The following is a 13198-nucleotide window of genomic DNA, read 5'->3' as shown; positions in this document are numbered from 1 at the left end:
AGGCATGGTTGAGGGTTGGCCAATCTTATTGGCTGAGTTTAGGCGCACCTGTGTGATGTCATGTAGCTGGTGCCTACTCTGTGTGCGCAGGTGGACCTCCCACCTAGAACTAGGTGACTTGGTTCTGAGCATGCTCAGTTCTGATTTTCCAGTAGGTGTCTAACTAATGTGCCTGATGTCTTTCCAACCCCTTTTATCTTGGTATGAACAGCTAATTTTCATTGAGTGTCGGCATTTGATGGAGACGATCCCCTTTATCCCTAATCTAGAAACCTGTCATTTACACTAAAAGCACCATATAGAAACTCGGAAGATTAATACTAAGATAGCAGAATTGCATAACACTTTCCTTCCTAATGCCTTCCTAATGTCGCGACCCTTTCAGTTCCTCATGTTGTGGTGAACCTCCACGCCCCCAACCATAAAATTATTTTCATTGCTGCTTCATAACTAATTTTGCTACTGTTATGAATCCGGCAACCCCTGAGAAAGGGTCGTTCAACCCCCAAAGGGGTCGTGACCCACAGGTTGAGAACCACTGCTTTAAACGAACAGCATAATAGAATTGAAGAAATGGAAAGCTGAATTAGTGAGCTCTTGACTCCAATTACCAGAGCAATAATCAATGAGAAAAGCAAAGGAATCAGAAGAAAGCCTAAGAATTATGTAGGACACTATCAATAGGAACAACTTATCTTCATTGGATTCCAGAACTTGAAGAAACCCCTCCACCCCACCCCCCAAAAAAGAGAAAATAATACTCAAACAATCCTAGAAGAAAACATCCATGATCTCCTGTTCACCCATTTTACATTTGTTCTAATTTTTAAGATTTCCTTTCTTTTTGTTTGAGGTTTGTCTCTTTTACTTTGTTCTTTGGTTTATGTGGTTGTTGTTTTTGTATGTCTTTCTGTATATGAAATCCAAGGTAGGTAAATCTACAAGGTCAGGAACTGAAGTAGGGGTCTCTTGGGGATACAGCAGGGGAGACTGGGGGAAAATGGAAAGCTAGCAACCATAAGTACAAGAAAGACCATGGATTGCTAAAAGGACTAACCAATCTGTGTTGGAAGAAGTACGGCCAGAGTGCTCCTTGGGGGAAAGGATGGCAAGACTTCATTTCCATACTTTGGATGTGTTGTTAGGAGAGACCAGACCCTGGAGAAGGACATCATGTTTGGTAAACTGGAAAGGCAATGAGAAAGAGGAAGGCCCTCAATGAGATGGATTGACATAATAGTTATATCCATGGGTTCAGCATGGGAACAATTGTAAGGCTGGCACAAGAAGGACTGTGTCGTGTTTGTTCTGCTGCTCATAGTGTCTAGGGTCACTATGGGTGACAGCCTACTCAATGACACATAACAACAACAACAAGAAAGAAGAAATTGTTTTCAAATTGGCTGTGGTGATGATTGTACAACTCTTTATATAAGTGAACCATTAAATCGTATGATATCTCTTGTTCCATAGCTGCTGAATCCAGTCTGAACTTCTGAATAGTTGGAAAATATGGACTTAGTGGTAGAAATGGCGATGGAAAACGCATGATAGAATTTTGCTATATCAGCGACTTTTTCATAGCAAATATTTTTTCCACAACACAAAAGGTGATGATACATGTATGTAGACTTCTCCAGGTGGAATGCACAAAACTCAAGTTGACTACATCTGTGGGAAGACAAAATGGAGAAACTCAATATGAGCTGCTAAAACCAGGCCAGGGGCTGGTTATAAAACAGACCATCAATTGCTCATATGTAAGTGTGATGGGTGCATAATCTGTTGTCAACTTGAGACATAAGAGTGAAGGGGTGGAGTTTAGCCTGTCAATCAGATCGCAGCTTGATGACCTCATTTGGAGCCACTGAAGAGATAAATAGTTCGTTGGAGGTGGGACACTCACTCCCTGCTAGACTATTCTGTTGACAAGACACCGGGAGCTAGGCTAGAGCCACATGGAGACCCATGCCACCACTGAGATGCTTACACCGCCACTGGGTCCACAAGACTTTCCACCAACTGGCCTGTGATCTTCCTGTATTCGGCATCATTGCATGTGTTCATGAGTCTGAAGAGGACATTATAGATTGGTATCGGAAATATGGGCTAATATCAGACTTGTGGATTTGCTCTGGACTGGGCTGGGATGTTTTCTCCATATTCAATTGCTCTTTCTTATATACATATGAGTGTCTATGAATTTGTTTCTCTAGTCAACCCAGACTAACACAGTAAGTTCAGGTTAAAACTGAAAAAAATTAAAAACAATTCCACGAGAACCAAAATACAACCTTTAGAACATCTCAAGAAGAGATTTGATGCATTGAGTACTAATTACAGAAGAGTTGATGAGCTGAGGGAGGGCATCAAGGATATCATTCATGAAGAAAGCAAAAAGTTATTGAAAAGACAGAAAAGAAAGAAACAAGAGACTCTGAAACTTGCTCTTAATTGTACAGTAGCTAAAGCAAATGGAAGAACTGGTAAAGTCAAAGAGCTGAATAGAAAATTTCAAAGGGAAGCTCAAGAAGACAAAATATTATAATGAAATGTTAAGACCTAGAGTTAGAAAACCAAAAGGAACACATTGATCATATCTTAAACTGAAAGAACTCAAGAAAAAGCCAAATGTTGAGTTACAATATTGAAGGATTCTAAGGGCAAACTATTGAATGACGCAGAAGCATCTAAAGAAGATGGAAAGAATACACAGTCACTGTACCAAAAAGAACTAGTTGATATTCCACCATTTCAGGAGGTGGCTGTGTTGGTCTGGGTAAACTAGGGAAATAAATCCACAGAAACTCATATGTATATAAGAGAGAATTTTATATAAAGGGTAAGTGTACATTAAGAAAGCATCCCAACCCAGTGCTGTCCAAGCCCTTAAATCCAACATCAGCCCATATGTCTGACACCAGTCTACAAAGTCCTCCTCAATCTCACAAAACACAAGCTATGACGCCAACTTCAGGAGGAAAGCTGAATCAGTGAGCATGTAAGCCTCTCAGCGCTGGCAGAGGTCTCCATGTGGCTTCTTCTCAGGGATGTCCTCAAGGACGTGAGCCTTGACAGCTGAAGCAGGGAACTGGCTAAGGCAGCTGCACCTTGGTCTGACCATCAAAGAGCAAGAGACCCAAGAAGTAGGAAGGCAAAGCTCACTGAGGCCCATTTATTTCTCTGTCCTTCAATTAATCCCACGTGTGTTTAACAGCCAGGTCGGCACAATAAACCTTAACTATCTCAGTGGCATATGAACAAGAACCAAGGGTGCTGAAGGAAGAAGTTCAAGCTCCATTGAAAGCATTAGCCCAAAACAAGACTCCAAGGATTGTTGCAGTACCAAGTGAAATAAGCTAATGGAGTACGGAAGCACTCACTAGTCTTTGCCAGTTAATTTGAAAGAGAGGCACCTGGCCAACCAACAGAAAGAGGTTCATCTTTGTGCCCATTCCAAAGAAAGGTGAATGCTCAAACTATAGAATCATATCAGATATCAGATGCAAGTACAATTTTGCTGAAGATCATCAACAATGATCACAGCAGTACACTGACAGGGAACTTCCAGAGGTTCTGCCTGGATTCAGAAAAGGACCTGGAACAAGGGATATCACTGCTGATGTCAGAGGGATTTTGGCTGAAAGCAGAGATCTCTAGAAAGATGTTTCCCTGTTTTAATGCCTATGCAAAGGCATCCGACTGAGTGGACTATAGAAACGATATAACCTTGAGAAGAATGGGGGCTCCAGAACACTTCATTGTACTCCTGCTGTACTTGTACATGAATCAAAAGGCAGTTGTACAAACAGAACAAGAGCATACTGCGTAGTTTAAAATCAGGAAAGGTGTGTGTCAGGGTTGTATCCTCTCATGACACTTGTTCCATCTGTATGTTGTTGTTTTTGTTAAGTGCCATCGAGTCACTCCAAACAGAATGACCTTATGCACAACAGAATGAAATAATCAATCTGTATGCTGATAATCAGAGAAATTTGTTTATATGAAAAAGAATGTGGCGTCAAGATTGGAGGAAGTTTTATTAACAACCCATGATATGCAGATGATACAACCCTGCTTGCTGAAAGTGAGAAGGACTTGAAGCAATTGCTAATTAACATCAAGGGTTGCAGACTTCAGTAGGATTATGTGTGACTCAATACACAGACCAAAATCCTCACAGCTGAACCAATAAGTAACATCATAATAAATGGGAAAAAGTCAAGAGTTTTGCATTGCCTGGGTCCACAAATCAAATGCTCATGGAAACAACAGTCAAGAGATCAAGTGATGCACTGCGTTAGGTAAATCTGCTGCACAAGACCTCTTTAGGGTATTGAAAAGCAAGAAGGAGTAAGGTGTGCCTGACCCAAGCCATGGAATATTCCGTTCCCTCATATCCATATGAAAGTTGGACATCGAATAAGGAAGACTGAAGGGTTGACGGTGCATTTGAGTTATAGTGCTGGTGAAGAATAGTGAATCTATCATGAACTTCCCAAAAAAAACCCAAATCTATCTTGTGCTTTAGAAGCGAGGATGGCAAAACTTCATCTCATTTCCTTTAGAGATGTCAACGGGAGGGATCCGTCTCTAGAGAAGGGCCTCATTCTCGGTAAAGTGAGGATCGGCAACAAAAGAGGAAGACACGAACCAAGACAGACTTACAGAATGACTGCACCAGTTGGGCCAAATATGCTTCACTGGGATTAGGGCTACTCTTGCAGGACTGAGCACTACTTTGTTCTTTTATACTAGTACCTGGGGTCACTGTCAATGGCAACCAACTCAATGGCACCTAACAACAGGCTAATTTTATCACCTTTCACTAGAGGACTTCTGTATCTGAAAGCATCATCCTCCACAGGACTATTTTTCCCCTACCCCTAGTTCATTCAGCAAGTTCAGTAAGCGTGAATTCTGTTCCTGGCAGTCTCCTTGTTGCTGAGATAGCAAAGTTGAAAAGCATTTTCCTTGCAATCAATGACATCCCACCCTTCTGGAAGAGACAGATGAAGAAAAGAAATACAATTTTAATGTTATCTGGCCCGTTTTCTGGTAGAGAGGCAGGGTATGCTACAGAGCACAGAGAGAACTGACATCTGATCTGTTACATGAAGGAGTTAGGGAAAGCCCGTAGGCGAGAGTTTGGGCCAGGGTTTTCATAAATAGGCCTTGGCCATCGGGTGGAAGGTGATGCGTGAAGGGACAATCTAACCCTTCCGGGGTAAATGAAAACAGTGCAAAGGAAAAGAGGTGCACAAACGCGTATAGTCAAAGAAATAGGAGCAGGCGGGAATAATAAAACCAAAGAGTGCACTCAAAGCTAGAGCAGTTCGTGTGATAAGGAGGAAAGGGCGTTGAGGTAGAGAGGGCATATAGACTATTAGTGTTGAAGTGGTCAAAAATCTTTGGTGGCTCGGGCAAGGAAAGATGAGTCCACATCACCTCAGAAGCAGTCCAAGATGGAATTTGGAAGAAAGGGGGAAACGGAGGTATCTTGTTGAATGTGGGCCAATAAATGGCAATGCAAGGAGAATTAGAGGATGAATATAATCTATCCTCAAAAGAGTAAGATTTGGTTTTATTTTTATAAGACATTAGAAGAGCAGTAATGAGAAGCCTAACATTTAGAGGTAGAGCTTCTAATATCTTTCCTCTCTCATCCTTACTCTCCAGAGGCTCCTTTATTTCTGAAACAAAAGGATTGAAAGGGTGATTTATATCTCTAAGCAAATCAAATATATTTCTCTCTCTCTAAGTCTTGTGCAAGGAGCACTTGTTTAAGTTCCCTTTGAGTCAGCATGGTCACTGTAGAGTACACAAGTGATGCTCCTACCCATAAGTAAAAACAGGAGATTTCCTACATGCTTACAATGGGGAAAGTGGGGGAAATCACTGTGGGACTAACTCTCTTCTATTGGCACTTGTCACGAGAAATGTTGGTATTTCTAGATAAGGTCTTTTACTGTAGATTCTGTGTTTCATCAGTTATTCCCTAGTTATTAACCCTAAAAGTAACTTGTCTTTAAGTGGCTCTATAGAATCCGTTTCCTCCAGTGTTTGTGTGGCTATTATACTAGTAAATGTCAGCTTCAGAAGGTCTGTACAACTTGGAAAGTCAAATCATCCACCCGGAGTTTTAATCTTCCACCGAGAATTTGTCAAGTGGGAAGTCACAAACTAGCCAAAGGTGTGCAGGTAGGTTATAGAGTGAGATGGGCTTATGTATAGATCAGGACATTACACATACAAGGAATTTGGGCTTCTCTTTTAAAACTGAGAGGGCTTGGCAGGACCAGATCAGAATTCCCGCAGGACAACAGTTGGCTCAGGCTACTTGGTAACTACCTCACCTGATCGGTGTTTCCTTTTTACTTGATCACAGACTCCACCACTTTCTGAATTCCACCTGGCTACTCCACGTCTCTGTTTGACCTGCCAACATCCTGTAGGTTTTGGAGTTTTGCTGTCCTCGGATCGATCCCATGCTACAACAGAAATGTATATACTCTAAGAAAGGCAGGGCACTTCAGTTTTGAATGTTTATTTAAAAGTTCTTTTATTTTTAAGTATTCATTTGAAATCCGTCTCCATTGAAGCTGTTAAGTATGCCGTTTCAGTGTGAAAACCCTTCGTTATAACTTCATTTCTCTTCCATCACATTGACTGATTGTCCCACTCATTTGGAAGCTGTGTGTGTGTGTGTGTGTGTGTGTGTGTCCAACCAGTAGACAAGTTCTTCCCATAAATATTATAATTATAATAATATTATATAGCATGTGAGCTCAATAAATGTCTTAGAATTGAGCTGATTTTTAATCGAAGTTTGACTCTAGCAATCCCTACTAATGTGCCAGGGCACATTAGCTGTAGTGGCAAAGGGAAGCAGTGGTAGGAAGCAAATCCTGGTAAACAGAAGAGAGCCTCCGTCTACGTTCTTTGTCTCTCAAATAACCCTCAATACACTTTCAATCCAGCCCCCTTAATTTGGGTTCTTTTACTCCTCGATGTTTCCTTGTTGCAGGTTCATCAAGGAATCAGCTACTGCCCTCAACATGACCCTTTACTGGAACATTTGACAGGGTATGAGATGCTGGCCTTACATGCCCGTCTGTGGGGAGTTCCTGAGCCCTGTCTTCCTGCTTATATTAAAAATATGCTAAGCACACTCTCCCTGGGTGCCTTTGAAGATGAACTCATCATGAACTTCAGGTAAAACCTTACTAGCACAGTTAGTCTTCACCCTTTCAATTTGAGGAAGAAGAGCTTGTTCTAGAGCAGGATGAGGTGTCTCCTTAGTTAAAGTTGTTGTTGTTGTTGTTGTTGTTGTTGTTGTTGTTGTTACTAGGTGCCATCAAATCAGTGCTGACTCATAATGACCTTGTATGTGGCAGAAAAAAACACCGCCAAGACCTCTGCCATACTCAAAATTGTTACATCTGAGCCCATTGTTGCCTTCCAGCCGGGGGCTCATCTTCTGGCACAATATCTGACAATGCTTCACTGCTATTCATAAGGATTTCGATGGCTAATCCCTCAGAAGTGGGCAGCCTCGTCCTTCTTCCTAGATAGTCTTCTAAGTACGGAAGCTCTGCCGAAACCTGTTCACCCTGGGGGACTTGACTGGTGTTGGAAATACTGGTGGCATGGCTTCCAGCATGACAGCAGCATGCAAGCCACCGCAGGACAACAAACTGACAGACAAGTGGTGGCCTCGGTTCAAGGGGCTTTGCTGATCCACTCAGACCACCCACCTAGTAGAATTGCTCTAACTGCATGGCTCCCATCTATATGCGGCACCCTTTTTGAAAGTGCATTTCCGAAGGCTTCTGTGGTTCTTGGCATCATAGCTTCAACATTTAACTTGTAAGACAATCCTAAGCCATGTTTGGCACCAGTCTATTCAGAAAGATAGAGGGCAGGCAATGCCGCATGCCGGCAGATGCTGCTCTTTTGCAAGAGTCTTGGAAGCATAACTCAGAAGCAAGAGCAAACCTACATGGGCTAGGTGTGGTTTCCTCCTTCGCTTGTTAGGTGTTTCTAGTTCTCCCAGTCTCACTCACTCACTCACTCACTCACTCACTCACTCACTCGTTCGCTCGCTCGCTCGCTCACTCACTCACCAACTCCCATTGAGTCCATTCTGACTCACAGTGACCTGATAGGGAGGGTAGAACTGCCTGTTTGGGTTTCTGAGGCTGTAAACCTTTATGGCAACAAAAAGCTTCATCTTTCATCCACAGAGAAGCCGGTCGGTTCCAACTAATGACCCACTTCAAACTTGTAGTAACCCTTGCATCGCCAGGCTCTCTTCTCCCAGTCTGGGTACTCATGGATGTTTTTGTTTGCCTGTTTGTTTTTACCAAAATCAGTGATGCCTAGACACATAGTTAACACGATCTGATCACCAGGAGAAACATCCTTAGAAAATTAGACAAAGGTTGAATCCTCATGCAAAATGCCTTGAAAGAGTGCAACATGTGGCGATGCTTCCGGGACTCCTTTTCTTGTTTGCCAACAAGGAGCAACAAGGGTTAGTCAAACAGAAACATCAAAATGTGAAGCTCTTGTCTCGTAGCACATCCTCAGTCCAGGTCTGTGCACTTGTGGAAGCAATGTGTCTTCATCTCTCTGATGCTTTCCTAAAGAAGCCCCCACTCCTAGAGTTGCACCGCACCCAAATGGCAACTTGGCACCCTGGAGGGATTCCAATTGCGTTTCTTTTCTATGTTCCTTGGGGGACAAAAAAGAGGTGTGGAGGACTGTAAGGTGGATCAGGTAGCATTTGCCAATGAAGTACTGGTAGTACCGCAGGCTTCCCTCGGTGAATGAGCATATGCGTAGTCCTGCTAGAGCATATGCGTAGTCCTGCTACCAGAACATCCTTGGCACGATTCTCTGGACCTTTTATCACATCGATCTGTGTTTCAGTTTTCTTTAAACTGAATAAGAAGTCCCTGTGGTGGCCCTAAGTTCTTCAAGAACATGTGTCCAGATGACAATTTTGGAATCCCAGAAATCAGTTGCCAGAACTTTCTGAACTGACCTCTCTGCTTTGACTTTAGTAAGTCTGAAAGATCCCCTTGGGAAGCCACGGTTTGAGTTGCGTCTTAATTTCGAAAATGCACTGAGGACACTGAGCTCACTGTGTTGCGGAGAGAATGTGCTGCAGCCATCTGCGATTGCAGAGACATGTTTAAGCATGTTCTGTTTCGTATAGATCTGAGTGTATATCAACTGAAATCCTAATAGAAATGCTTTTTTACTTACCCTCATACATGGCCTAGATCAGGGGTGTCAAACTGAAATAAAGTGAAAATAGAAACTATTGTTATGAAGAAAATAGCGCTTAGGGGAGATCGAGGCAAGACTACACACAATTCCCTCGTTATGTTTTATTTCAGAGCATCGTGGGTCACAAAAGATTACCTCGGGGGCCGCATGCAGCCCACGCGTGGGCCACCAATTTGACACCCCTGACCTAGATAAATATGCTATATATGTATATATAAACACAAATGTGTGTATATATATCATGTACATTATTATAAATAAATACATGTGTAACTATGTAAGGAGAGATCCTTAGCTTTCTCCCTGATGCTGCTGATGGCTTTGAACTTGAATATATATTGATGTCATCGAAAGCTTTTGAGTTACTTCCAACTCACAGCAGCACTATAGGAGGGGGTTTCACCAATTAATGGAAAGGTTCCATGATCGTTTAAACTTATATTTTCCATGAATTTTTTGAAACCCCCTCATATGATAATTATGATTTTCTTTAAAAAAACATATTTTGAAATACTTCTAGGAACAAGTGTAGGACACATTCTGTCATATGTATATGCTTCTCAGCATTTGGGATACATGTAGGAATTCATATAATTTATACTCACCTCTCTTTCTTGCCCCCTTTCTCATTACACCTCACCCATATAGCAGTGGCACCAAGCGTAAGCTAAGCACATGTATTGCCCTGCTGGGAAGGCCGGACATCATCTTCTTGAATAAGCCATCCTCCAGCATGGATTCTGTGGCCCAACGCTTCCTCTGGGACATGATCTCACGGATCCGTGAGTCCTGCAAGGCCATTGTCATAATCCCCTATAGGTGTGCCTCATATCTTTATTGAAGGGGTGGGGGGGAGTTACACTCAGTGCCAAGAGTACTTGGTTATATCTAAGAATAAATGTCAGCAATAACTTGACCAGGGTCTGTTAATCTCCCTCGAGGAAACACAGTCTTTGGTTCTGACCAGAATACCCTACAGTGCTTAAATGAGATTTCTAGAGCACTCTGTCCAAGAGTGGGGAAGTAGAAATAGGTTGAAGCTAAATCTTATTGCATATTTAGGGATAGAGCACTTGGTTTCCGTTTTGACTACAGCAGAATACCTCTGTCCCCTGAGCCTCACGTGGACGCTGAATCCCAGTCCTATCAGGTCTTTGCTGCCTCCATTGATGTCCTCCCCATGGTGGACATTTCCTGTGCCTCGCCTCTTTTGCTCCTTATTTTCCCAGTATGGAAGAATGTGAAGCTTTGTGCACAAGACTAGCCTTTATGGAAAATGGGAAATTGAAGTGCCTGGGCAGTCCACAGTATCTCAAGAACAAGTTTGGAAGTAGATTTAAGCTACTAGCCAAAATCAAGAGGAACAAGGCACTGGAGGGACTTCAAGAGTTAAAGATGTTCATCCAAACAACCTTTCCAGGTACTAAAGCTTAGATGAAACCCTCCCAATCCAGCTTCTTTTGGGGCCCTGTGTTCCCAAGCTTTCTACTCCAAATTATGAAGAAATAAGAGAAAGTGATATTCTCAGAAGCATTTCCTCATCAGGAACCAATTGCAATAGTTTCTTGTCCCTGTGACTCTTAATTAGTACCACAGAACAATTCTTAATTAGCTATGCGCTGATTACTCATCCCAATTTTTATGAGGTTTCCATGCTCGCTGGCCAAGGTATGCTCCAGGAATGCTACCTAGCATGGACAGCCCTCTTCTCTTTTGTTAGGCAGAATGGTTTTTTATCAGGCATGTACTCATGCATACAACCACCAAATAAACATCTCCAAAATGAAATTGTTCTCGCTACATAAACAACAGAACACTCTAACTCAGGCATGGTCAACCTGCAGGTCCTCATGACTCTCTGAGCATATGGTAAAATAGTTCACAGTCCTGCATTCGCTCTGGCTTTGCCTGTCATGTGGAGTTGCAGCGGAAAATATCCCGAGAGCCTGCCCTAGAGGAGAGTTTCTGATTGAATCTTGTCTTAAAACCTTTTAAGCTGTGTGGGCCTTGATAAGAAAGGGCCACGTGAGACAAGACACTCAGTCTAGTTTCTGTGAACATATAGAAATTGTCTCTCCATATACCACGAATGCCTGCTCTTTGGAGAATTATCTTTGATTATTGCAACTTCCTGCCAAGAAAACTGTCCCCCAGAAGTCAGTCTTGCTTTGCTCTCCAATGTCCCTTCTACACTCTCAAGTCAGAGGAGAGTGATAGAAAAGGGTTGGGTCAAGACCTTTGTACCCCATGGAAGTTAGATTTTTATCCAAAAAGCAATGGGAAGCGCTTCTCTTCTTTGTCCCCACCCCCACCCAACACTCATTCACAACTAACTTCTGCTTAATAATTCTGAAATATCAGCTTGAATATTGTTATTTTCTAATTGTAACCTTTTCTGACCTGTTCTGCTTGGCTCCTCCAACATCATTATATAATCACATGGCATGTAGTATTTCATTGTACTTGTATGTTTTATTTCTGGCACCTATGGTTTATTATATCCCCACAGTGCTTTTGATTTATCCTCTTTTGAATGGACTCTATCCTTTGCTTTGGTATGAAAACACAGGTGCCAGAAAATGGACCTGGATCCACCACTTTGCCACTATTGGTGAGTCCATTCCAACTCATCACAGCCCTATAGGACCCAGTGCAATTGCCCCATAGGGTTTCCAAGACTGTTACTCTTTAGAGAAGACTGCCACATCTTTCTTCCATGGAGTACTAATGTGTTTGAACCGCCAATCTTCTGGTGATAAGTCAAGCATTTAGTCACGGTGCCACCTGGGGTGTGTTGTTCTATGCTATCTCTCATAAAATCTTTCCCTTTCTCAGAGAGTTCCCTAATGCACGAATGCCAGAGGACAGTCCATTACCATATACCCAGCGAGAGCCTTACCTTGGGAAAGGTGAGTGTGGTACCAGGCTGTCCTGAACTATAGATACAGTATTTGATTTTTAGAGTTGAACACAGATACCATATATTCATATTCAGATGGCTGAGATTTTAGTCAAGCTTGGTTCTGAAATACAGTCTTCTCTTCAAGAGATGATTTGTAAAGTCCACGTAGTTTCTTCCCAGCTCTCAGTGCAGTGATTTTTATCAACTGTATCTTAGTCTCCAATCATTTGGGCCCATTAGGAACTATTTCTTATTTGAATGCATAGATGGGTGACTTCTGTTTCAGCAGGTCTGAAGTGTGTAGGTTTACAGTATCCTGGGATAGTGATATTGGCAGAAGAATAGAAGGGCAAACTTTTCCTAGCATCTTTGTCAAATTTGGGGTTTATTAGCTTCCTAGGGAGTTTCCCAGGTCATACACAGGAAGATAAGCAGAGCTTTCTCTCTCCCCTTCCCACCAATCCCACGTTTCCTCGGCTTTCCCTCTGAGGAGCTTGGATAACAGTGATTTCTTCTGCTGCCCTGCAGGTCTTTGATATCTTAGAGTCAATCAAAGATAAATGTGGATTAGAAGCCTATTCCATTAGTCATAACACCTTGGAGAAAGTATTCCTGAACTTTACCCAAATTCAAACAGAATAAAATTATAAAGATAATTGAGGAGTGCTTCCAACCACCATCCCTCACTGACTCACCAGCCTTCTGCCTAAAGCTAATACATAGTGACAATGTTTCTAGATATAAATGTATATATGTGCCCTGAAATATATGTATGTATGTAATAAAGTGTTCCCGCTGAATAAAATAAATAAGTATTTTTAAAGAAGTTTCCTAATGAGTTCACCTTCTACTTTGAGGGCTATCTTGGGTTCTCTAGAGAAATTAAACCAGTGATGCTTGTGTGTGTGTGTGTGTGTGTGTGTGTGTGTGTGTGTGCACACAAAGAGACTTGTCTCAAGAAATGGCTCACACCATTAGAAGCTAGAAAGTTCCAAATTC

At 42.2% G+C, this 13198-nt stretch overlaps 1 protein-coding gene across 1 annotated transcript in view; it reads left to right on the top strand.

Annotated features, from left to right (window-relative positions):
• The window catches only part of LOC115867973 (phospholipid-transporting ATPase ABCA3-like), an 83973-nt gene extending 71132 nt beyond the window's left edge, over nt 1-12841 (top strand). Inside the window, exons 17-21 of the mRNA XM_045285062.1 lie at nt 7028-7215; nt 9946-10116; nt 10527-10717; nt 12133-12206; nt 12728-12841. Coding sequence (XP_045140997.1) covers nt 7028-7215; nt 9946-10116; nt 10527-10717; nt 12133-12206; nt 12728-12841 — 738 coding nt within the window. The remainder of the gene's footprint in view (nt 1-7027; nt 7216-9945; nt 10117-10526; nt 10718-12132; nt 12207-12727) is intronic.
• Nucleotides 12842-13198: the final 357 nt, after the last annotated feature.

Source organism: Echinops telfairi, unplaced genomic scaffold (genome assembly GCF_000313985.2).
Source record: "Echinops telfairi isolate 266 unplaced genomic scaffold, ASM31398v2 ScPeMD7_5;HRSCAF=22, whole genome shotgun sequence".
In the NCBI taxonomy this organism is placed as follows: domain Eukaryota; kingdom Metazoa; phylum Chordata; class Mammalia; order Afrosoricida; family Tenrecidae; genus Echinops; species Echinops telfairi.
The sequence above is the reverse complement of the archived record's forward strand: the minus strand, read 5'-3'. Positions and strand labels throughout refer to the sequence as shown.